At 34.7% G+C, this 26,096-nt stretch overlaps 1 protein-coding gene across 3 annotated transcripts in view; it reads left to right on the top strand.

Annotated features, from left to right (window-relative positions):
* Positions 1 to 26,096, top strand: part of PDGFC (platelet derived growth factor C) — a 149,629-nt gene that overhangs the window by 102,597 nt on the left and 20,936 nt on the right. For all 3 annotated transcript variants that reach the window (XM_058192473.1, XM_058192474.1, XM_058192475.1), the window contains one exon: positions 13,690 to 13,870. In XM_058192473.1, coding sequence (XP_058048456.1) covers positions 13,690 to 13,870 — 181 coding nt within the window. The remainder of the gene's footprint in view (positions 1 to 13,689; positions 13,871 to 26,096) is intronic.

Below are 26,096 nucleotides of genomic sequence, written 5' to 3'. Positions count from 1 at the left end.
CAAATTATTTAATTATTACTGTGCGTATGGTATCCGGATAGTGGTAAAAATACTTAAAGGTGAAGATAACTATTGGAGAGACTTAGAGTTAAGGGATATAGAGAAATTTGGATCAAGGTGGTTTTTAGATAAAGCAAATTTAAAATGTGTAAGTAGAAGTTATTGGTTAAAGGGATTAAGTAAAATGTGGAACAAATTTGTTAAAATTTTAATTCCGGATATAATCTTTTTGGGGGAGACAACTGGAATTTGGCCGATTAAAAATAATATAAAACGTAATGAAGTGATTAAAGAGGAAAATATAGAAATTATTAGAGATTGGATAAAAGTTATGGGAAATGAAAGGAGGAATAAAGAAATTATTGAAAAATTAGGGTTAAGTTGGTTTGAAAAAATACAGATAGAAAAATGGACAAAAAAACTCCAAGGTCCTTTCCAGCTTTCTTCTGATTGAAGTGTGCAATTTAAATGATATTACCGGGTGTTTTTTTGCTTTTTTTTTTTTTTTTTACAAAAAATGATTGTCCTATAAAAAATAACTTCCTTGCATCTAGATTTACAGAACAAATACAATCCAGGCACAAATATCCCTTTTGGGAGTTAAGTGTTGAAGAAAATACTATCTGTACAACTATAGAAAGAAATCCTTAATCTTCAACATTCAGCCTGGACTTTGGCCTGGAGACCATGTCTGTTGATGTCGGATCCCTTCTAAAGCATATTTGTGAGTCAGGGAATAGAAGTACTGTTTGCTGTTTTCTCTTTTTTGCAACATAATTTCAGAAAAGAATAATACCTGGTGATTCTGTTTTGGTACCCTCCTTGGGGTGTCACAGTCCCTTTAAGATCCATATAAAGATTTCTTCCACCCCGCCCCCCCATGTGCATATAGTAAGTTGAATGAATAAATTCAGGTTGGGATCCAGACAAAATTTAGGTCTTATGTTTGCCTCTTGAAAATTTTCAGAAAGAAGAAATGTATGCTTTAAACGTGTTCCTAGAATCATTATGAATCACAAGTATACGATCTTAGTAACTAGATGTACATATTTACAGCTTTAGATGGCTTATCATTTATATTTTTTTCCTTCAGGGGGTAGAATAACCACTATTATCCATGCATAGATACATTTTATTTAGATACAGGTAATCCTCGATTTATAACCATTTGTTCAGTAACCATGAAAAATTATGGTGATGTTGAATGAAGTGCCTTATGACCAGTCCCCAAAGTTATAGCTGTTACAGCACCCCATGGTCATGTAAGCAAAATTTGGGTACTTGGCAGCCTACCTCTATTTATGACTTCAGGTGCATGTTAACCCTCCTAGTCATCTATCGCTGGATGCACAAGGCTTTCTTGCCTTGATTGCTCGATGTTTTTTCACAATATCGAGGGAAGATGGCCTTATATGGCCAACAGCTGCCTCGTGAAGGGCCAGGCTAGGCACAAACAAAGGCAGAGAGCAAGGCAGCAGGAGATTATGGACTACAAGTAAAAGAACCCTTTTCCAACAGTGACCACTGCATGATAGACTTTTATCTAAATATACGCCCTCGCATAAATCGTCTCAACAATAGTACTCCAAACTACAATTTTAAAAAAGCCAACTATGACCTTATAAACAATGATCTCTCATTTCTTGACTGGCAAAATCTATTCTCAACCTGTATCACTGCAGAAGACCACTATAAAATATTCCTACTTGAAATCAATAAAATCATCAAACTATACGTACCACAAATCATCACCAAAATCAAAAGGAAAAGCAAATTTCCCATATCAATAAAAAAGCTGCAATCCAAACAAAAAAATCCCTCTGGAAAAAAAACAAAAAGGGTTATGTAGCAAACTTCAAAAACCGCTACAAAAATATTTGCAACCAAATAAAAACAGAATGTAACACTTACCACACTAAACAAGAAGAAGACCTTCTACGCACCAATTCCAGTCGTGCTTTTTATAATTTTGTGAACAATAAACTTAAAGAAACAAGATCCATTCCACCACTAAAAGAACCTAACGGCAAAGAATGTACTGACGAAACAGTTAAAGCAAACCTCTTTAACACATTCTTCGGCTCAGTCTTTGTAAACAGTGATGGCTCATATCCAACATTCCTCAATCGTACCAAAAATAGTTGATGCATATTTTTTTACTTATATATATACTGTATATATTTTCTTCAAGATATGTTGTTTTATTCATGACAATGTTTGTGTATACTGTTGTGACAAATAGTAATAAAAAAAAAGATATAGAGTGACAAGGGTGACTGGGGTGGGGGGTAGGACAAGGCTAGGGTGGCTGTGACTTCATCTAATGAAGGGGTTTGCACTGTACTGCGGCTCTGGGGCTCTTGCAGTCCCAGAGATGCAGTACAGCAACAAGCCTCTTTGCATTGTATTGCTAGGATGGACTGAGGTTCCAGAGATATCTGCAGCTTTATGATGTCCTGCAACTCAGGGGCTTCTTTCATCCCCAGAGCTGCGGTATGGAAATAAGCCTCTGAGCCACAGTGTGGAAAAAAGAGCTAGAGCTGAATGGTTCAAGGACTGCATGCCACACTTGAAGACATTCTGCAGCGCAACCAGAAGGGCAGAGATGTGGGGAGAATGGAAGAGAATAGAATCCATTACCTTATTGAGACTCAGGACTGGGAAGAATCAAGCCTGGAAGGTTTGGGATCGCTTAACAATCTGCAATTCTCAGTTAATTGGGGGAATGACAGGATTGCTGTTGCTCAATAATATGGTCAAGTAACGTTGCACTTTATGACCATATCATTTAGCAATGGATTCCATTCCCAATTGTTGTTGTAAGTCATTACAGCCAATAATGAATTCTATTTGAGATTTCCTTTGTATTTTATCTGGAAAATCCTGTTGTAATGAGTTATATGTATTGGCAGGTTTGCTGACTGGAGTATCTGATCATATACTCATCACACTTGTACTGCAGTAACTGCACTTATTATCAGCTAGTTCCTGGGCCAGATTCTAAGTTTCGAATTGAAACATATGGTTCCAAAAACCTTGCAACCAGGCTATCTATTAAAAACCTGCTAGAAATCTACTTTATCACTAATAAGATCCACAGAGGACCTAATGCACTGACCAGAAATTGTTGATTGTCATCTTGACATCTGTTGACAAGCCTTATAAGTAGCTTTTGATTGTTTTTAACAGTCTTCCCTAATACTCAAGGATACTGATTCACCTTTAAATGTACTATAAAGGAAGAAAGTGTAGAGAGATTTTTATTTTAAATTATATGTTGTCCTTCATTTTGATGAAGATGTTTTATATCAACTCTGCTAACATAGTTTTTTAATTAAACAGATTTTAAAACAGTATAAAATATTTTAGGGGAGCAACACTTTTAATAAATACTTTTTTCCTACACTGATTCACTTCTTTTTTCAATGATTGTTTTATTAACATTGAAATCTGAAGTAAGATAAATATTCATAGTACTTTCTTCCTCTAATTGTTTCACATTCTTCTAAAATTCAGGTTTTCATTAATATATAAGAAAAAATACATTGACAAATGGAATAAACGTATGTAATTGGACATGGATACAGCACAAGAGGATTGCCCAAAATGAGTCCTTTAATGTAGTCTACTGAAAAACATAATGTGAAAAACATATTGCTGGATGATTCCATGTTACAGAATTGTGTGATGGTGCTGTGAAGGATGAGCGTCAGACAGATGAATGACACTTCTTTCTCCCTATTCCAGTTCAGGGAATATACAATATTCTTGTATACAATATACAAGAATTAAGGACCTTATTACAGAATGATTCCAGAATTTTTTTTCTCTTTGATGCTGCTTCAAAGGCTATTTTGTAATAACCATTTTTGTAAAGTTTTGTAACAAGTCAAAGTTGGATGAATGATCTAGTGAATGACATCCTTATCCATGGAAAGAGTTTGTAATCTTTGAGGAATGGAAATTTCTATTTTATTATTTTTTAAACTTAAAATTATAATTAAACATCACTTTAGATTAGTTCAATCAGTTTCCTAAAACAATATATAAAATCAAACATATTGCAGTCATTTAAATAAACACAACTTTTTCTGCAGGCTTGCATATTTGACTTCTGATAATGTTTCTTTTTCCCAAACATGATTTGAATTCAATAATTAGAATTTACATTGTTACCTTTTGGGATATTTTTATAATCTAAATAACGTATCTGAATGTTTGGAGATAAGTTTTACATTTACTGGAAATCTTATTGATATCTAATATATACACTAAATGTTGTGGGTAAACTTCGTTATTTTGGGATTGCTTTTCTATTATGAATATGAAGATACAAGCAACTTTTCAAGTACATTTTTCAACACTCAAGTAGCATTTCCGTTTTATTGCGATTTTGCTATAAATGGTTTTGTAGTATACAAATATAGGAGAATTCTATAGAGTAGATAAAAATACAGATTAACATTGTAATGTTATTGTTGAGCAATATTGCCGGAAACAAAAATCAGGGTACAGGTGAAAACTTGAATCATCAGTATGTATTCTAAAAAAATTCTGTTGCTGAATTTGAGAAATAATGTAGATGAGGATTTACAAGGTTTTTCATTTGTTCTGTACTTGCCAAAGAAATTAAACTCATTAGAAAGTCTTCACTTGACTGATCAATGGAACTGGATACAGAGAAAGCTCCGTCACAATTGCTAGAGTCAGTACTCTAGGAAAGATAGAGAATTACCATATTTTTTGAAGTATAAGACACACCAAAGAGGATGGAAATGTTGGTGCCTCTTATACACTGAATACAGCCATTTTTGGCCTCCAGAAAACCCACCCCCGCGCATCCCATTTTTGCCAAAAACAGGCTCATTTTTTGCAAAAACGGGATGCGCAGAGGGTTTGGGAGGCCTGCAGAGTGCTCCTGAGAGCTGGGGAGGGCAAAAACGCAACACATGGGGGGTTTGGGAGGCCAAAAACGGCCCTATTTTTCACAAAAATGAGGGTGTTTTTGCCCTCCTCAGCCCTCAGGAGCACTCTGCAGGCCACTCAAACCCTCTGCATGCTCCATTTTGCAAAAAAAAGGGCTCATTTATGGCCTTCCAAACCCCTCATGAGTCACGTTTTTGCCCTCCCCAGCCCCCAGGAGCACTCTGCAGGCCTCCCAAACCCTCTGCGCATCCCATTTTTGCGAAAAATGCTGGGGAGGGCAAAAACTTTTTTTCTTGTTTACCTGTTTGAAATTTTCGTATGTCTTTTATTTTGGTGCGTTTTATAATCTGGAAAATATGGTAGATTACTGAGGTATATTTAGGAAGTAAAAAAAAGGAAACTTTCTTTTATCATGTTATGAATACTGGGTTCTGAAGTGCAATGCAATTCATGATTTTTACAATTCTATAACATGTGCTTCATCCCATGTGTCTTAGATCTTTTGGATGGTTGGATACATGACTATTTGGAGCTTGGAAGTGATCAGTGCCTGTTTAGAAGGAGGTGGATTTCTGTCAGGTGTTGCCGAATTTTGTCTATTTATGTCAACTGAAAGGCAATTTGATCTAGTGATTAAATCTCAAGGCTAGAAACCAGGAGACTATGATTTCTTGTACTGCCTTAGCATGAAAGCCAGCTGGGTGACTTTGGGCCAGTCATTCATTTCTCTCAGTCCAATTCATTTCCACGATTGTTGTTATGGGGAAAATAGGAGGAGAAGGAATATTATGTATATTTGCTACTTTGAGTCACTTAAAGTTACAAAGGTGGGATTTTAAAAAATCTTTAAAAAGTCCCTTTAAGGAGATTATATATTCATTTTAAAGATAAATTTTCTTGTCCTGAAAACTATCATCCTGTCTGCAGTCTTCACCCTTTAAAGAAGAATGTTTAGAAGATGGTGGGCTTCCACTATAGAAAATATGGAGCGCTAGCAATCAGGGTTCAGACCCAAGCAAAAGATAGAAACAGCATTGCTCATTCTGATGGATAACCTTACCTGGTACCTGGATAGATGGGTTGTGCTCTTTTTGGTCCTATTTATTCTTTATACAGCATTTAATGACACTGACTATAGTATCTCTTCAGATCATTGTGAGGAACTATTTTATTATGGTGCTGCTCCTTTCTATTTTATACAAAAACAGGAAGAAGAGGTTGGTTCAGTGGTCATGTCCTTGAGCAGAGGTGTCAAACTCAATTTCATTGAGGGCCACATCAGGCTTGCATTTGACCTTGGGGGGCCACGGTGGGTGTGGCCAGGGTGGGCATGGCAGCTCAACTTCACTCATGTTGGGGCTCCTGTGGTGACCCGAGCACTCTGCCAGCTAAAATGGGCTCCCAAGCTCTGTTTTCAACTTTGACGGCTTCCTGCAACCCTCTGCCAGTGAAAACGGAGCTTGGGAGGGCTGCCACCCACAGCCCGCCCGAGCTCCATTTTCACTGGCAGAGGCACCGCAGGCTGGTCCTTTGCTGTTTCCAGGGTAGCCCCATGGACCAGATCTAAGCATCCCATGGGCCAGATCCGGCCCCCGGGCCTTGAGTTTGACACCCTCTCCTTGAGCGTCAGAGATGCTATGGTCTTCTCCCCCTGCATGAGATCATTGAAGAAGTGCATGGAGGACTGTAAAAAATCTTGATGGAAAGAAACAAGCTGAAACAAGACAAAGTTTCTTGAGAAAATCATCTGGCTATATCTGCCCTCAGTCCCCCACCATTATGACTACTGCTAGATTTCTGTGATCATATGTGGGATTTATTTTAGGAAACTGAAGAAAGACCATTGCCTCGACTTCCAACGTTATTCCCATGTACCATCACAATTTATAGCTGAAGGCCATAGTTGTGAGGGGGATTGCGTGACTTCAATTGGTGGATTATTTGTGGACTCTAATTAAAGTAGAACGCTCTGGAAATGATAAGTCATGATCTCATCAGCTCAAAACTAGATAGATTTACATGAAGCTTTGAAAACGACTGAGAACTTGAAGTTTGCTATTGGTACAAAAGGAGAACTTCAATATTGATTCCCAGTAAATTTTGGGATACAGTTAAAAAAATGTTTTTATACTTTAAAGAGCTACTGGATTTGGTTCCTAAGTGCATTTATGAACCTGTCTTGAAGGAAGATCTGATCCAATCTTTGGGCTCATTCTGGATGGGAAAAGTTTGTGGTTCTTGAGGAAAAACAAGGTGGAGTGGGAAGTTTGTTGCCTTTGCCTGTTTATTATGAAGAATCCATTATGGTACCATAGCGTTGCAGCAATCAAATCTAAGATATTTTAAAACAGAATGACATTACAGTTTGTCCTTGACTCGCAAGCGGTCTCTTAGCAATTGTTTAACCCTAACCCCTCAAAAAGGACCAGATTAAAAATGCCAAAGTCTGGGTTGTATATGATCACATAGCCAGCCCATATTTACGACCGTTTGAAGCATCCTGCAGTCACATAAGAGCAATTTACAGAATTTTTGCCAGAACCAAATTTTACTTTACAGAAAATGGTCCATAGTGAACAATAGGTCTAACAACCACAGTGTTTGCTTAATGACTGCTGCAAAAAAGTATGTAAAATCAGAGCCAGTCACATGATCCGCTTAACAACAATCACAATTTACAATTGCAATTGTGGGATCAATTACGGTTGTAAGTTAAGGACTATCTGTATTATCAATATTATAAAATTACATAGAGCACAGTAATATTGAAGAGTATGAAAGAAGAATATTTTTAATATTCTGAATAAACTATATTGTTAAGAACAGTTCAATTTGCTCCCATGTTCTCCAGCACTAAAAAGTTACTTTAGAAATTGTCAGCAGTTCCCTCTTTTTAAATAAATTAAAACTATCAGAAATGTTTCTAAAACTGCTTTTCTGCTTTGAACAAATATTTCAGAAAAAAACCCTATAACAGTAAAAATGTTGCTTTTTCTTTGAAGTACTTATGCTGTGGAAAATTATTTGCTGTTGAATTCATCAAGCAAGTACTATGAAGTGATGAATTATGATAAACATAATAAATAGACTAAACATTTGGATAGCTGAAGGTTCATTTAGCAAAGGATTATAAAAAACATATGAGCTAAGCCTTTCATGTTGAATATATTAGTACATCTAAGCATCTCAACAGAATCTTAAATTAGAAAGCTGTATTTTTCTCTTTACTTGTTAACTGTAGATAGGAGCTACCTATTTATTTATACAGCTTCTCCAGGGTGTGGCATCTTTTACATTCACCAAAACATGACCTTCAGAATCCCCATTACTGCTTTTTTCTTAACATTGTGAACAGCCGCAGCTGAAGGCAATATGCTTTTCAGAAAAAGGATGAGGGAACTAGTATATGTTTGGGGTTTAGTTAAGTATGTGGTGAAGTATTTGTGGCTGCTAAGTAAGTGAGATGGTTTTACCACTCTTCCTCTTACAAAAATAAAAACGAGGTTACACCTAAATATCTTTATGTTATGAAGGCAAGTAGGATATATCATGCTCTCTTTTTACTTTTTAAAAATTTAAAAGACTGTGAACTATAAAGCTTGAATAAAATGTTAAATAAGCGATATTGTTATGAGATAGGAAACATTAATTACTTACCACCATAGCAAATATGTCATTTACATTTTTTTCTGGGAGAAGAGACATAGATGATAAAGAAGAAATAAATTCTAGAGTCTCAAAAACCAACATGTAACTTAAAAGTAAACAATGGAAAATCCTGTTTACTGTATATTCCCTTCTCAAAAAAGAAAGACATTTCTAGATGCAAAGATTTACCTACTTCAACTGAAAAGAACATATATTCTTGCAAAAGTTTCCAGAAATATATCCATTCATTAAATACATTATTCTGATCTGAATGAAAATGAAATAAATCCAAAACACAAGATGTGCTAATTCGAGGGAGTTAATATTAAATACTTCCCATTTAATCACATAATTTATATAGTTTTATGAAACAGTACTTCAACTATTTTAATTGTGTCACAGTTAAACATAAATAGCTGACGTAAAACAATGCATTGATATATTTAAAAGTCTGAAAATTATTTTTTGCAGAAAAATTCAGCAATATATTGATTGTAGTAAGGGAATAGACATAAAAACACCATATTAGTTAATAATACCATATTGTTAATTACAATTTTGTGTTGATGTTTTATGACTGCGAGATTACCCAATTGCACCCAGAGCATAATACATTTAATAATCTTAAATAAAGTCTGGATGGGTAATTTTGGAAAAATCCCTTAATCCAGATAAACCTTCCCATGTAAAATCAAAAAGGCTATCTCAAGCATATAGCATCAAATTAGGAAAGTAAAAATATGCTTCCCAAATACAGTTTCCAAGTAAACTAAAGTTCAAGTAAGAAACTATGGGTAAATATGTGCTAGTCGTTCTGATCTATCCACTATTTGATTTTATATATTTGTAGTAAATTGCCAAAATCACAGTTTGGATGCCTTCTGTAAAAATAATTTATCTACCTAAGATTCATTCTTGATAGTTGGTATTAGGAAATTTTAAGCTAAAATAAAATTTCAGAAAGTTTGTGAACTCTTTTTCAATGTTAATGATATGTTTTCCAAATAATTTTAAATAATATAAAATAATATGATAAATACTTGATTCTCTATTCTAACCGTATAGACATATGTATGTATAAATCTGTGTGTGTGTGTGTGTGCTTGCGCGTGCACGTGTACATTGAATTGTAATGGGCTTACTGTAAAATAGGTTTCCAGTGGGCTTGCAGTCTAAATAAGACATTTACACTTAATAAGACATTTACACTTTGGCCAATTTGAATACTGAACATTGAATAAAATTGAAATATTCTTATAATTTTACTACTAATAAAAATTTATTTCCTAATGTGATCTGCCCCGTAGAAACATTTTTAGAAAAAAAAATAGTCCTTGTAGATTTGCAGAAAATTAAAAATTAATTAGATAAAAAATAATTGTGAGTCTAATTCTAATTTTATATTTTTAATATATTTTCAGAAATGATAATTATATTTAATTATTAGAATTAACACCTACTAGAAACAAATAAAAACCATAAGTTGCTGTCTATTATTCAGACAGTTGTATTCCTGTATTCATGATTTCACCTAAAACATGGAAACATTCGAAATGTTACAGAATCTTAGCTTTTTAGTATCTCTCATTTAAGTTTCAGTCAACATGTGTATAAAAATTGATATTTTGGCTTGCTTCTAATTGAACATAATTCATCAAATAGCTAACATTCTGATTCTACTGAATCTTTGCGTTTCCAATAATAAATATTGTGATGGAACTGTTACTATGGTATGTGCTATTTTTGTATTTGTTCAATACAATTATTTTTCCCCTTTAATTTTTTAAATAGCTAATATCTTCTTAAAAACTCAGGGAACCTTCTAGTAATATGGGAAAAACACCAGTCTGAGATCAGATGTCACATGGCTTAATCAGATTAAAATGGAGATTAAAGAAATCCAGTTCCTCCTTTTCACTCATCAAATAACATGATCTGAGCATTTAGTTTCACTTATAGTTCTCAGTTTGGACTCTGAGATGCCAAGAAAGCATTTAGAACAGCCCAGTACCTGGTGCTTGGGATAGTATACAGTAATTCTATGTCAGGATCTCTCCACTCTCAAGATCCTGTTGTTTTTCATTTATTAGTATATAATGATCATTAAATTTATTTCTGTATTTATTCTCCCATCACTTCTTTCAAACAGGCAGTAATATAGATGTAAAAAAGCTACAGCTCTATAAGGAGTTCCAGAATAAAATCCTTGCCCTGAAGCTTCTGTTATAGCTTCAATTCTAGTCACATTATTCCATGTGACTAGAATTGGAATTAAAAAAAAATGTTAAACTCCATCTAATTGTTGCCATAATCCTTATAACCAAGGCTGTTTACAATTTTCCAAGTCCTGTAACTCCAAGATTTATTTAATGTTTTGTCTAGCGTAGTTTAACTCAGAAAGTATTATACCTACATTGAATTAATAGGGATACTGTGTTTTGGACCCTGAACAACAGTTTTTATGGCTAGATTTTATATGGAGTATGTAGCTAGAACTCAGTGTCTAGGGCACTTGCACTGTGTCCAATTCTGTATGCAATAGCTACCATTGATAAAAGTAAATTTATTACTAAATTCATCTCCTCTTAAAATTAAATGAAACATTTACTTGAAAACATTAAGAGAAAAAAATTCCAGTAATTCTATTAGGCAGTTAACAGTATATTTAGAACTCTTAAGAAAAAAAAAACATTTGGAAAGTTGCCACTGAGACTTCCTTAGGACATGCTTTCATTACTCTTATTTAAAGTAGCTGAGATATCTTACATTCTGGAAGCCAAACTTACTGCAATACACCCACCCTCTATTTTTGAATTTTATTACACCGACAGGCATAATTGTGTCTACAAAAACAGGCTTGTTTTTGGAAAGCATGAAAGAAAATAAGTAATCTTCAAGTCCCCAAGGATGTCTGAGAAGAGATGGGGTCATTATAAACTGCTTTAAGTATCAAGTGTGCTCTGTATCATGTTGCTGAGAGAAACCTACATTTCATTGGACAATAAAAGCAGTCTTAGTAAAGCCCCTTAAATACTGATTTGGACAGGGCAATACAATACCTGTGATTCTATTACAGGGATTATAATGATCACCTAGAGACATGGGATTCTGGTTGTCAGTGATTGTTTCACTTCATGTGTCAAGTCTTATATCATTTTCAAAATTTCAAGAATGTCATTGATGTGTGTGTTTGATCACCACATGTCACTTCAAAAAGAATATGTAGGCAATCAAAACTTTAATTATTGAGTATTTTATTAAGTAAAATATTGCAAACAAAGGATAAAAATAATATGAAAAGGATTTGGACTCAAGAGACAGATTAATCAGCAAGGAGTCAGGTTTATGTATTGCTTGGATTTAAACAAATGACTACATTTGGGGATTCATGCAGATAATCTAAAGAAGCATTAGTAATTTTAAACAAATGATTTAATGTTTAACCATAAGCAGACCCCATTAACTGAGTAAATACATCCCACCTATTTTGTTTGTAGATTGTAATATGCTACACACATCTGGGGGTAGTAAAATTAGAACATTATTATGTGACTTCTCTGATATTCTTCTGGCAGGTACTTGGCCCAGTTTTAGAAATGATTCTGGTATATTTAGTGTGGATTCACAACTGGAAGATATTGAGTCCAGTAGTATTATTGCAATCCTTATGCACGTAACCAATTCATTGTGTGAGAGAATCCAATTTTGAAAATTGCAAATACTTTTTAATTAACTTGTAAATGAGATCATTAATATTTTGGTTTCTTGTCAAATAAGTTCTAAAACATTACTTCAAGAAGAATCTAGATGCTTGAAATTGTGAAAAGGCAATATTTTCAGTTAAAACAAGTTTTGATTTCAATTTTTTCTCCAGATGCACCTCAAGTTGTATCTCAAAGACATGTATTTTTGGCAGATTTTTTTAAAATATACAGGCAAAGATCATTGTTAAAGAAAATATGAAAGAAAGAAAATATTTGTTATTTATAACATTTCTGATTAAAGATTTGATTTATTAATATAATTTGTTAATAAATTTATTAGAATAGAATTTTTAGAATAGAATTTTTATTGGCCAAGTGTGATTGGACACACAAGGAATTTGTCTTGGTGCATATGCTCTCAGTGTACATAAAAAAAAAAAGATACGTTCATCAAGGTACAACATTTACAACACAATTGATGGTCAATATATCAATATAAATCATAAGGATTGCCAGCAACAAGTTATAGTCATACAGTCATAAATGGAAAGAGATTGGTGATGGGAACTATGAGAAGATTAATAGTAGTGCAGATTCAGTAAATAGTTTGACAGTGTTGATGGAATTATTTGTTTAGCAGAGTGATGGCCTTCGGGAAAAAACTGTTCTTGTGTCTAGTTGTTCTGGTGTGCAGTGCTCTATAGCGTCGTTTTGAGGGTAGGAGTTGAAACAGTTTATGTCCTGGATGCGAGGAGTCTGTAAATATTTTCACGGCCCTCTTCTTGATTCGTGCAGTATACAGGTCCTCAATGGAAGGCAGGTTGGTAGCAATTATTTTTTCTGTATTTTTTCTGTATTTTTTCTATATTAAATATTATTATATTTAATATAATAACAAATTCATTATTAAGAACATTAACCATAAGTTATTAAGTATGATACCAAAACTAATTCAACAAAATATTTTCTATTGATATTCTGGAAAATGTTCTTAAAATGTTTAACTTTTATGTCAATCTCATTATGCTGAATAAAATGGATAAGTACATATATAATATGGACTATTGCTATTATTTTATTCAGTAGTCATTGGTTGGTAGAAAGATCAGCAGAACATAAGATATGAATGTGCACTTTAATTGAGTACAAAAACCTTGGAGTTTATCATTTATAAAAGAATTATGGATTTACTGTGCATGGGAAGCAGCAAGAATGAGTACCTTTCAATGTGGATATATATGTTTTTTTTACTTCCTTTTTCTTTTTAACTGTTTTAGTTTTTGTTCATACTTTACTATTTACTGTATGTACTTATATATACATGACTTTGTTTTTACTCTGTTTCATAAATATTCCCGTGTGCATATAACAATGATTAAATGTACATGTATGTACATATATTTTGCTGTAGGTATGACTTCGTAGAAGTGGAAGAGCCTAGTGATGGCACTGTCTTAGGACGGTGGTGTGGTTCTGCTACTGTTCCAGGAAAACAAATCTCTAAAGGAAACCAGATCAGGATAAGATTTGTTTCTGATGAGTATTTTCCTTCTGAACCTGGATTCTATATTCATTATAATCTTCTCACAACAGTAAGTATTTGATTCTCAAAGCATAATCAGGTTATCTGAGGGACCATCTCTTGCCAGTCACATCTACCCGACCTACCATACCGGGGAGGCGGGTCCCATCCCCGAGGCAGATACACCTGGTAGGACCCAGAAGAAGGGCTGTCTTTGTGGTGGCTCCCCCTCTCTGGAGCATCATTCCCCCAGAGATCAGAATGGCCCCCACTCTAATACTCTACTGGGAAGGCGCTGAAGACCTGGTTCTGCCAGTGGGCCTGAGGAATCCAGAGTGGGATGGAGCCCATTAAATGGCTTGTGTGATCTGCTGTTGCTGGGACAGGGGGTGGGAGGTGGGGGGTGATTTTGTTTTATTGTACTATATTAATTTATTTGATTCTTTTTGTTAGTTTTTATTGTTTTAAATGTGTTATATTCTGTAAGCCACCTTGAGTCGCCATGAGCCGATAGGCAGCAATATAGATTCAATAAATAAATAAATAATGATAAAAGATTAAGGATTAAGGCATCATAGATTTGGAAAGCCTTTGGTTCATTACAGGAATCCAACTGAAGTATGCCTGACAAATGTCAGTACAAGTAGTTGTCATGTAGCAACCAATTCAGGCAGCAACTCTATGCAATTACAATAGTTTTGAAACAAGTAACTTTGTGACCAGTTCTTGCATTCATGACCTTTGCAAGTCTGAAAAGCCAAGGAAAAATGAAGAAATATCATAAGCAGGGTCATGGTTTCACTTAGCCACCATTTTGCTTAATGACCGAGTTGTCAGTCCCAATTATGATTGTTAAATGAGGATCTTGAAGTAATCCTTTAAATGAGAACTAAATAGGAGGTGTAATTTGATTGGATGTAAAAGAGACTGATTACATTTTGTTATTGTCCTTCTACATGTACTACTAAAGTATAAATGGATGGCATTGTAGGATACTTCAAACAATAGCTGGAAACTTATTAAGCATTTATTCCATGTTTACTTTTCTTCTATTCCTGATTGATTAATGTAAGATGGATTTTGCTATCTTAATTAACCCATTCTGTTCTATTTCTTAATTAAACAGATATCTTTTTGGAAATAAAATATTTTGTCAGAAGTTGGGATCCAAGTTATGAAAATAGCAAAGTATAAATGTAAAATTTATTCAAAACTGCATTTTGGATTTGTTTGAAGTACAGGTAGTCTTCACTTAACAACCCTAATTAGGAATGCCTACTCCATTGTTAAGCAAAGCAGTCATTAATAGAAAATCACATGATGATCTTGCTTACTGATGGTACTTCCAGCAATGTCTGTTGCTGACATTAAATGAACTCTGCACATCTTTGGGTGGCTATGGAAGTTGAATAAAAAAACAAAGTATGTCATTGTTGAGAATCTGTTCTCTGCGTTGATAGGTAGAACCATCTGGCCAAGTAATATACATATTCTTCTGAGAATAGTATATATACTTTTCTATGACTGTAATGTCACGGAACATAAACGGTTGTTAGATTTTAGTTTGTTATGAACTGAAATGCTTAACTTTTACATACTGAATATAGTGAAAGTTTAAAGTTTTAATTTCAATAAAAAACTTTTTAAATATCACTTCTGCAGAGATTTTTTTTTTCACAATAATCTATACATTTTCATTAGTTGATTTTAAATCATGAAAAATCCTTCTAGGCTAAGATTTTTCAAGAAGAAGAAATTCTGGATGCATCAGCAGAAGCAAAGATCATAAAAACATGAAATAAAACAGTGCAGGATTATATTTATTATTAGCCCCACACGAAGAACTGTCCTAAATGTCTGTCAGGAGTGATTTTTTTTTTAATTCTATAACATAGTTAATTCTTCTAAACAGTCATGATATTTGCTTCAATAAAATACATTACCAAACCTTTGATTATTAAAAGAAATCTGTCCATTTGTAAAATATTATATTTATTTTTACCTATATGCAGGTATAATACATACATTGTTATCTATTTAACACCAAAATGCAGAAGACATATACAGTAATATTTTAAAAATGACAACTCCAGGTATCACGTTATTGTATTTCTTCAGATCCATAGACTTGGATCATTAGAATATATTTTTATAAATTCTACAAATATTTTTGGCTGCCCATGTGTTTTATCGTCAAAAAAAGTTTTCATTCTGGACTTCATGAAGCTATTTTTAATGCTTTTTTTTTTTTTTTGCAAAAAAGGAAGTCACTTGGCAAAAATTAAGTTAAGAAAATCTATCTCAAATCTATCTCAAATAATTATCAGGTTTACCTAGCAACTATATATTATGTAAACAAACGCAATAAAACATTCCATTTTGAGTCTGGGTAATATTTGTTCTAATGACTTGTTTAGTTTAAATTATGTCATTTACAACTTGGCATAGAACACCCAGTGTAGTAAAGTCTATTGTTACTTATGGAGGAGCTGGTGAATGGGATATTTGATGCCTTAGGTGCCATTAAGGAATGCATGACTGATTGCCAAAGGAGTTATTAATTATTCAGGACACTGAGAACAAAGCTACTCCAGTTAAGGCTGAAAGTGGGGGTGACTATATTCCCCTGCCTATCTTGGCACCTGGTAGTATGTCATTTGTCATTCAAGATTATGCCAAAACGTCTTTACAGACATTCTGCTTAGCCTTTTCCATAGAAGTTGAGATGAAACGTGGAAATACAAGAAGCTTCTGAAAGGCCACACTAATTTGAAATGTATTTTGTCAGATAATTTCACCTTTCTGTATGTATTAGACACTCATTCAGTGAGACAATAATTTTGTAATGGGTAATTATTATTGGCTTAACATTTAATTTCTTAACTTGAGGTAATTGCATAAAATTAACCACTTACATTTATGGCAACCAAGTAGTTGCAGAATACCAAAGTTGATTTCCCTTCTTTCAAAACTTTGAAAAATATTAGCACTATAATTCTAAGTAGATCAGCATAAGAACGTTGCTGAACACATAATTAGGCCATAGAATGTCTAATGGATTAAAACATTGTACCTAATAAATCAAATTGTATAATTATACTGGGTTAGAGTTTTAGTTTACGTAATCTATGGGGTTCTCTTTTTTATGGACTATGGTCAATTTAGAGAAATTAGAATGAGTACCGAGTAAGTTTATTGGCTGTTTTATTTTAAACACAGACAGCTTCTATTAAATGCCAAACGAACTATCTTGAATTACACACATCAATGAAAGTTAAGTTCCTAGAGTCAGAATTCTTATTTGGGTTACAATTAATTTTAACTCAGGATTTAAAGTATTGATAATTCAGTGTATATCATTATTATTTTAAGCATGGATTTTATACATTTTCTCTTGGATATGATTGGGATCAGTTCTTATTATTAGAAAGGTTAAATGATATTGTAGAATAGACTTAGCAATTGTGACTATCCTCTGTAAGTCAAATAAGCTAATACTTGTTTAATCTTATATTGTATTAGCAAAATATTTCATTGGCATAATCAGAACATATCTTGATTACTAGTTTTATTTTGCATGAATTTTGCAACTCATCCCTTCCTCAAGTAGGGAAAATATTCTCAAAGAACAAATCTGATAAAACTGCACGTAGAATAGCTTATTGTTCTTTTGTTCATTTTCTACTTGAACTGAATATTTAATAACTTATTCAACTCTTCAGTAAGTGGGAGGATGTCTCTTGAAAAAGAATCATATTTGTCTCAGATATATTTAGCGACATTGTGGCAGTGTTTCAGATTTATTTTCCAAAGGTCATTCATGGCATGTGCCATCTGCAGCTTAAAGACACCTTTGTCTTTTTCCATTATCTGAATATATTCTATTAAAAATTGAAAGGAATACAGAATACACACACAACCATAAATACATTCATTCAGATATATAAACACATTATGTTTATGTGTGTGTATGTACCATATTTTTAAAAGTATAAGACGCTCCAGAGTATAAAATGCACATTAGTTTTTGGGGAGGAAAACAAGAAAAAATATTTCTGCCTCTGCCTACCAGCATCCATTGGTATTCATCTGGCTCGTGTCCTTGCAGCAAATAGCAAATAGCCTGGTCAGCTTCAGCACATTATCACAGCCTGATTCACCATGAACAGATGATTGGCGGAGGGATCGGCCTCCTGGAATACCCCCAGTCAGCTGTTCCAGGCTACAGGGATTGTCACATTGCTGCCTCGGGGCCTTGCGTTTTTGGCCTCTGTGCCTCACGTTTTTGGCCTCAATGCATCACATTTTCAGCCTCTGAACACTCAGTTTTAGACCTGTTCCAGGCAGCAGGGATCACCGCTGCCCCCGCTGCCAATCCCCACCGCCTGAAACTGCCAAAAACACAATGTGCAGAGGCCAAAACCGGGATGTGTGGAGGCCAAAAACATGACTTGCGGAGGCAGTGATCGGTAGTGATGTGCTCTGGTGATCCCCACAGCCTGTAAAAGGTCTAAAACAGTGTGCAGAAGCTGAAAATGTTATGCGTGGAGGCTGAAAACAGCTGGAGGGTGGGGGCCAGCATGGGGGTAGGGCTATATTTGGTGTATAAAATGCACCCAAATTTTCACCCTCTTTTAAGGGGGAAAAGTGTGTCATATGCTCCAAAAAAACAAGTATATGTGTGTAGAAATGTATGTTGTCACCATAAATAATGACTTAAATCAAATATTTGGGTCAGTATGTAAATCTTGTTGCACACTTGTATCTTTTAGTGTTAGTTAAGCTCAAGGAAATAAATTTCTAAAATTGTAATATAGTGTGGATTAATTTTTTAAAAAAACAAGTTAAAATAAGATTTCACTTTCTTGTTGAGAGCTATTTAATTATTTTGACTAGGAGTTGAAAACTATGGTTGATAATGCAGAGAAACAAGTTTTTCTGAATTTATATGAACTTTTTATCTAATTATCTTTGTATTAGGATTGTATTAAATTTAAGATTATGTTCCTTTCAGGAAATACAATATTTGATTTTAGTTTCATCATACTTAACATACAACATATTTCTCACAACACATTTTGAAGACTTATTTGTAATTGCTATATATGTACATTATATTTAGAAGTTTGATACAGTTAGTTCTCAAGTTATGATTGTAATGGAACCTACCTGTTATGGTCAAACTCAGGAGATATTAAATGAATCACTTTACGTGAACGAGTCTCCATCCCATGGTCTCTCCAAAGCATTTGTTAAAGGAATCTGCAGGTCGTTAAGTGGAATATGGATTATTATTATTTCAACTGCTCTGACCTAGAACTAGATTATTATTGGATCCAAATACCCACTAAATAATAGTGCATAACTGTTTTTTTATGAAATCTTCCTATTTATTTGTTTGTATGCTTTTTTTTGGTATGTTAAACTGTTCCCATTGTTTCCACCAATACTCATATGAATGTTTATATAATTTTTATAATATCTGTCTTTAGATATATTAGTTTATTTTTACTACTTACACCTTTTTTGCAGTTTTTTATGAAACATATTTTTGTGTTACTTCTTAAATCATAACTCCAGAAAAGTGTAAGATAGTTGTGCAACAGTACATGCATTAATTTGGAAAGTACAAAATTAGAATGCAAGACTAATACATTTCTTAATCCCCAGCTGATAAAGTAATTAAATTGCCTAGTCAATGATTTTTTTAAAATTTTCTGTTGCACGTCATCTGGTGCAATAACAAATTCTGATTAGAGCTTCTACTCAAAAACATGGGATATAAATATTTTGTGTTGTTCTTAAATATTAAAATTAAAAGAAAAGAAAAAATTAGAATACTTAATGTTAATTTTTATATACATAGTCATCTTCATGCAATGGCAGAATTATCCAAAGCTTGGAGCTTTGAATTTTCTGAAAATACTGAAGATCTGTAAAGTTACAATTTGCAGTAGGAATGTACATATCATGGAAGAAAAATATGTCTTAAAGGCAATAAACCATAATCAGTTCAGTACTATTGTTTACCATAAGCCTAGCAGTGTTTTCTGAAAAATGATTTGTAATAATCTCCTTGCAGCAAATGACTGGCAAAATAAATAATAAACAAACAAATAAATACATTACTAGATAACTTTATTCATCTATTAGAAGGACGTCATACATGTTTATATCTATCATTTCATGCAAATAGTAAATAGTTGGCTACTGTGACAACTATTGGCAAACTTATTCTTTTAGGTAACTAATACAAGAAAAGAAAAAATAAGGATATGTTATACACATATATTATCTAATTATAGATATTAGATATTATCTACTATCTATTAGGAGATCTAAGTCTTTTACTCTGTTCAAGCTAAGGGTCTAAAAAAATGCATGTATCCCTAGGATGGCAATTCTGACAAATCCAGTTGCTGTTGGTAAGTAAAGATGTCACATTGTCACCATTTGCAATTTCCTGCCAGCTTCCCCATTGTCTTTGCTTGTCAGTAACTAGTAAAGAAGGTTGCAAATGGCAACAACATGATTCAAGTCTCTGTAACAACCAAAACCTGGATTAATTGTCAATGTCATTTGGCACATTGCAAGTTGAGCAGTCACTGAAAAAATAGTCATTAAATGAAGAACTCCTGTATTGTGATCTGACAACTCCAGCTTTACTTACTTTTGACCTTAATTAAAAATTTTGGCAGACCTCAGACAGAGGGTTAGCAATTTAGATATCAGACCAGAATAGAATAGAATAGAATTTTTTAATGCCCAAGTGTGATTGGACACACAAGGAATTTGTCTTGGTGCATATGCTCTCAGAAAAGAAAAGATACCTTCATCAAGGTACAACATTTATAACACTTAATGATAGTCATAGGGTACAAATTTAACACTTAATAATACAACACTTAATAATAGTCATAGGCTACAAATAAGCAATCAGGAAACAATATCAATATAAATCGTAAGGATACAAGCTACAAAGTTAAAGTCATAAGTGGAAGGAGATGGGCGATGGGAACGACGAGAAGATTGATAGTAGTGCAGTTTTAGTAAATAGTTTGACAATGTTGAGGGAATTATTTGTTTAGCAGAGTGACGGCATTCGGGAAAAAATTGTTTTTGTGTCTAGTTGTTCTGGTGTGCAGTGCTCTATAGCGTCATTTTGAGGGTAGAAGTTGAAACAGTTTATGTCCAGGGTGTGAGGGATCTGTAAATATTTTCACAGCCCTCTTTTTGTTGTAAAATTCTCCATCTCTAATGGATTGATCTAACTTACTATTTTGTAAGCTCCATAGCTATTTTCTGAGAAATGCTTATCATTTTCCCATAAGAAAATTGTATTTGTATATGTTCAAATGCAGAGGTTGAATCTATGTCCCATATTCTATTAAAATGTTCACTCTACACACAATGATAATTCAAAGTTATAATCCTAATTAGTACAGTTTAATTTCCCTCATTAGGAGGGAAATCATTGTTGTTGTTGTTAGTTGCGAAGTCATGTCCGACCCATCGTGACCCCATGGACAACATTCCTCCAGGCCTTCCTGTCCTCTACCATCCTCTGGAGTCCATTTAAACTCATGTCTACTGCTTCAGTGATTCCATCCAGCCACCTCATTCTCTGTCGTCCCCTTCTTCTTTTGCCCTCAATCTTTCCCAGCATTAGGCTCTTCTCCAGTGAGTCCTTCTTTCTCATTAGGTGGCCAAAGTATTTCAGTTTCATCTTCAGGATCTGGCCTTCTAAAGAGCAGTCAGGGTTGATCTCCTCTAGAACTGACTTGTTTGTTCACATTGCAGTCCAAGGGACTCGCAGGAGTCTTCTCCAGCACCAGAGTTCAAAGGCCTCAATTCTTTGGCGCTCAGCCTTTCTTATGGTCCAACCTTCACAGCCATACATTGCAACTGAGAAAACCATAGCTTTGCCTATATGCACTTTTGTTGGCAGGGTGATGTCTCTGCTTTTCAGTACGCTGTCTAGATTTGCCATAGCTTTCCTCCCCAGGAGCAAGCGTCTTTTAATTTCTTGAAATTAAATTTCAAATCATTGCTTTCTTTTAAATGACCAATTTCTAAAAGCATCAAAAGCAGTGACCACTTTTTTATTTGTATCTTCAGCTAATATGAATTGACTAGTACCTTTTTTCCAGCCTTACCAGGTAGACCGGACAGGAAACATGAGCAGATGAACTCTACTGTTCTACTTTGTTATAACATTAACAAAGTCTTTAAAATCTGAAAGCTTCTGTCATCTGAACCTAGGGTAGTTCTCTTCTGAATCTCTTCTCCACCCACTATCCAGCTGCAATCTATGCCCTGTCTTAACTGACAATTCACTACTGTTTCCAGCATCTTTACCACATAGATCTATCTCACATACAATTAAATTTCCTCACACAGTTTGTTGTTTTGGGTTCTTTTTATTTTATGTATATTAATTTTTTAACTGCTGCATATTTTAATGTTTGGTAGAATGTCTTGGAATGCAAATTAATAAATAATATGAAGCCACAATAGTTTTTTGTTTGATGAATTTTCAGTGATAGTGTAGGAAAGAGCAAAGTGTTCAGTTCTATCTGATTGCATTTGTCTAAATCTTCTCCAATTGTTAAAACAATATTTGGAAACAGGAAACGGATTATTAGTACTGTAGATTGCCTAAGGCAAATGTCTGGCCACAGAAAGGTTAATGCATAAGATAAGGTTGAAAAGAAATACTCTTTTGTTTCTCTAGAGATATTATAGCAATATCTTAATATGCACCTGCTCTGCTTTTATACAGTCAGAACTGCAATAATATATAAAAAAGATTATGATCTGATTTGTCACTTGTTCAGAGTTCTCAAATACTCATTTCACCCAGTACCTGGCTAAAAGAATCTAAATGCTTACTTAATAGCAAATTTCCTCCTTCAGATAGTCTTAAATTGTAGCAACAGTTTCCAATTTCTGTCATTAATCTGAACAAATAAGAAGATTTGGAGTTATTTTTATCATTCTCGTATGCAAAAAAATACAGAACTTGCTGCCAGGTGAAGTTCTAAGAATTGTGGTATTTTCTCTCCAAATTACCTGAATATAAGATAATATTCCATTCTTTGGTATATATTATTAAGAGAAAAATAGTGATCCAATTTTTCAGGTAGTATTTTCATTTTAATGTTAATATTAAAGCATTCTTGCACATATAAACAAGGTAATTTGGTAACGTGTGCTAAATGGATCTAAACAGAATTTCTACTTCAAAAGAATTAGACTGTGTTTGACAGTTCCATTCTGCTGAATTAAACACATTCATTGCACTCCTCCTAGGGGGTAGAAGATGGCAAAACCTTCAGTTTAATTAAATTAAATAGATATTCCAAAACTAATGATAGTATTGATACAATATGTCAGTGAAAGTTGAACAGGGTAGGCTTATAAATGGTTATATATTAGGTACATATATATGATGAGTAAATATGACTTGAATGTGATACAACTGGAAAGCCTTAAAGAGGTGTTATTATATGCCCTCCCATTTAAAGTGTTTTTCTTTTGTCTTTATTGTTTTCTTTTTGGAAATGTACATTAACAAAAATGTATGTGAACTAGAAATAAATGTGGGCTGATATAACATAACATAATAACAGAGTTGGAAGGGACCTTGGAGGTCTTCTAGTCCAACCCCCTGCCCAGGCAGGAAACTCTACACCATTTCAGACAAAATCTATCCAATATTTTCTTAAAAATTTCCAGTGTTGGTGCATTCACAACTTCTGCAGGCAAGTTGTTCCACTTATTGATTGTCTAACTGTCAGGAAATTTCTCCTTAGTTCTAAGTTGCATCTGGGGGCTCTGACACGCCTTCTTCCTGGCCTTCCACCGGCACTTGAGGCATTGCCAGAAAGGAGGGACCTGGAGAGGGAGGCCTTGTCGGCTCCTCTCCCTCACTCTCCGAGTCATCCTCCTCCATGAGGACAGGCTTGGGGGCCGGAGTCACAACAGTGGCGTTGTGTGTTTAATTTTCATGGCTGGGACTCATTTGTTGACTAAGGCCAGTTTCCAAATGTCTGGTAGGCGGGAGGTGTCATCCCGTTTGTTCATGTTGTGGGGGTGTTTCTCTATTTCGATGGCTTCCATAATTATTCTCTTGTTATAGTGTTCAGTTTTGGAGATTAATTTGATTCCTTCAAAATCAATTTCATGTCCTGTGGTTTTAAGGTGCTGGAAAAGAGAGGAGGTTTTTTTCTTCTTTTCTGACTGTGTCCTTGTGTTCTGCTATGCGTGCATTTATTCTCCTATTAATTTGTCCAATGTATGTGGCTGGGCAGATTTTGCATGGTATTTCATAGACTCCTTGGTTTTCTAGATGGATCTTGTCTTTGGGGTTTCTTAAGATGTTGGCTATTTTTTGGTCTGTGCAGAAGGCTGTCTTAATGTTGTGTTTGTGGAGAATTTTGCTGATTTTATCTGTGATGCCTTTGATGTACGGGAGGGGGGCGATGCCATTGTCTTGTTCTGTGTCTTGGTTCATGGGCGGTGTCTCCCTTTGGATTAGGTTGGTAATTGTGTTTCTTTGGAATCCGTTGGTGATTAATACTTTTGTGAGAGTGTGTAATTCAGTTTTCAGGTGGTCTTTGTCGGCTAGGCGTTTGGTTCTGGAGATGAGAGTCTTGGCTATGGAGTTGATCTGTGCAGGGTGGTGATGTGATTGTGCGTTTAAATAGCGGTTGGTGTGTGTTTTTTTCTGTTAGATGGTGTGTCCTAGGGAGCCGTTGAGTTTTTGTAGATTAGGACGTCCAGAAAGGGGAGTTGGCTTCTATTTCCATAGTGAATTGTATTTTGGAGTGTAGGCTGTTGAGATGTGTGAGGAAGTTGTCCAATTTCTCCTTGCCATGTGGCCAAATTACAAAAGTGTCATCTACGTTACTAAACTAGAGTTTGGGTTTGAGTTCAGATTTATCTAAAGCGTTGGTTTCAAAGTATTCCACGTATAGGTTTGCGATGATGGATGAGAGGGGCGATCCCATGGGTGCTCCTTCTATCTGTTTGTATCTTTGTCCATTATGGATGAAGTATGTGTTGGTTAGGCAGTGGTTGGTTAGATCTAGGATGTGTTTGGGGGGGTTGTATTTGTTTTGGATAGCTGTCAAGGCTTCTTTAATAGGCACTTTGGTGAAGAGGGATATGACATTGAAGCTTACGAGTAGGTCACTGGGTTGTAGGTTTTGTTTCTTCATTGTTTCTATGAAGTGGAATGAGTTTTGTACGTGTGAGGTTATGGATTCTGCATAGGGCTGAAGTTGTTTGGCAAGGGATTTGACGAGATTTTGTAGAGGTGAGCCTATGGAGCTGACTATGGGTCTCAGTGGTGCTCCTTCTTTGTGTATCTTGGGGAGGACATAAAGCTTGGGGCATCTGGATGATTTCTTTCTGGGGATGATTCACTGTTCATTGATGGGGGAGGCTTTTATTTTGGATTTGGTGTTTTTTTCCAGGTAGGTGGTGGGGTCTGTGTTTAGAGGTTTGTAAGCGGGGTCTTGGAGTACGTTGGATAATTTGGATTGGTAGTCAGATGTGTTCATCACCACTGTGGCATTGCCTTTGTCTGCTGGGAGAACGATTATGTTATTGTCTTTCCGCAAGTCGGTGAGTGCTTTTTGTTCTTCTTTGTAAGTTGCTTCTGGGTGGGTTGCTGGAACAGAGGACGTTGGTGACTTCAAGTCTGATTTTATTGGCTTCATCTGGGTTGATTTTGGTTAGGCTAGCTTCAATTCCACATATAATGTTTTCAGAGGGGTTGCGTTTGGGGGCGACTGCAAAGTTGAATCCTTTGGAGAGAACATTGGTTTCTGCTATGGTGAGGGTCCTGTCTGATAAGTTGTGTACTGTTTGTTCCATGAGTTGCTGTGGAGGGGGGTTGGGCTTCTGGCGTTTTTCTAGTCTGTGGAGTTTGTTGGTGTGTGTGTCTGTCTTGTGGGAGGTTTCTGTTTCGGCTCTTCAGAGGGCTAGTTGCTTGGATTTGTCCCAGAGTGCTGGGTGAATTTTGTCGCTGAGTTTGAGGTGCAGAGTGAGTAGGTCCTTGTTGGTTTGTTTGTTTGTTTGTTTATTTATTTATTTATTTATTAAATTTTTATACCGCCCTTCTCCCGAAGGACTCAGGGCAGTTCACAGCCAAATAAAACAATAAAAAGTGCACAATAAAACAATAATTAAAAAACTTATTAAATATAGGGCCAAATTAAAATCCGTTTAAAACAATAAAACCCATTAAATAAAATTAGAATCCTAATAATAAAACTATTAAAAATTCT

The sequence above is a fragment of the Ahaetulla prasina genome, chromosome 8, assembly GCF_028640845.1.
Source record: "Ahaetulla prasina isolate Xishuangbanna chromosome 8, ASM2864084v1, whole genome shotgun sequence".
Lineage (NCBI taxonomy): Eukaryota > Metazoa > Chordata > Lepidosauria > Squamata > Colubridae > Ahaetulla > Ahaetulla prasina.
This window is presented reverse-complemented; position numbering and strand designations above follow the sequence as displayed.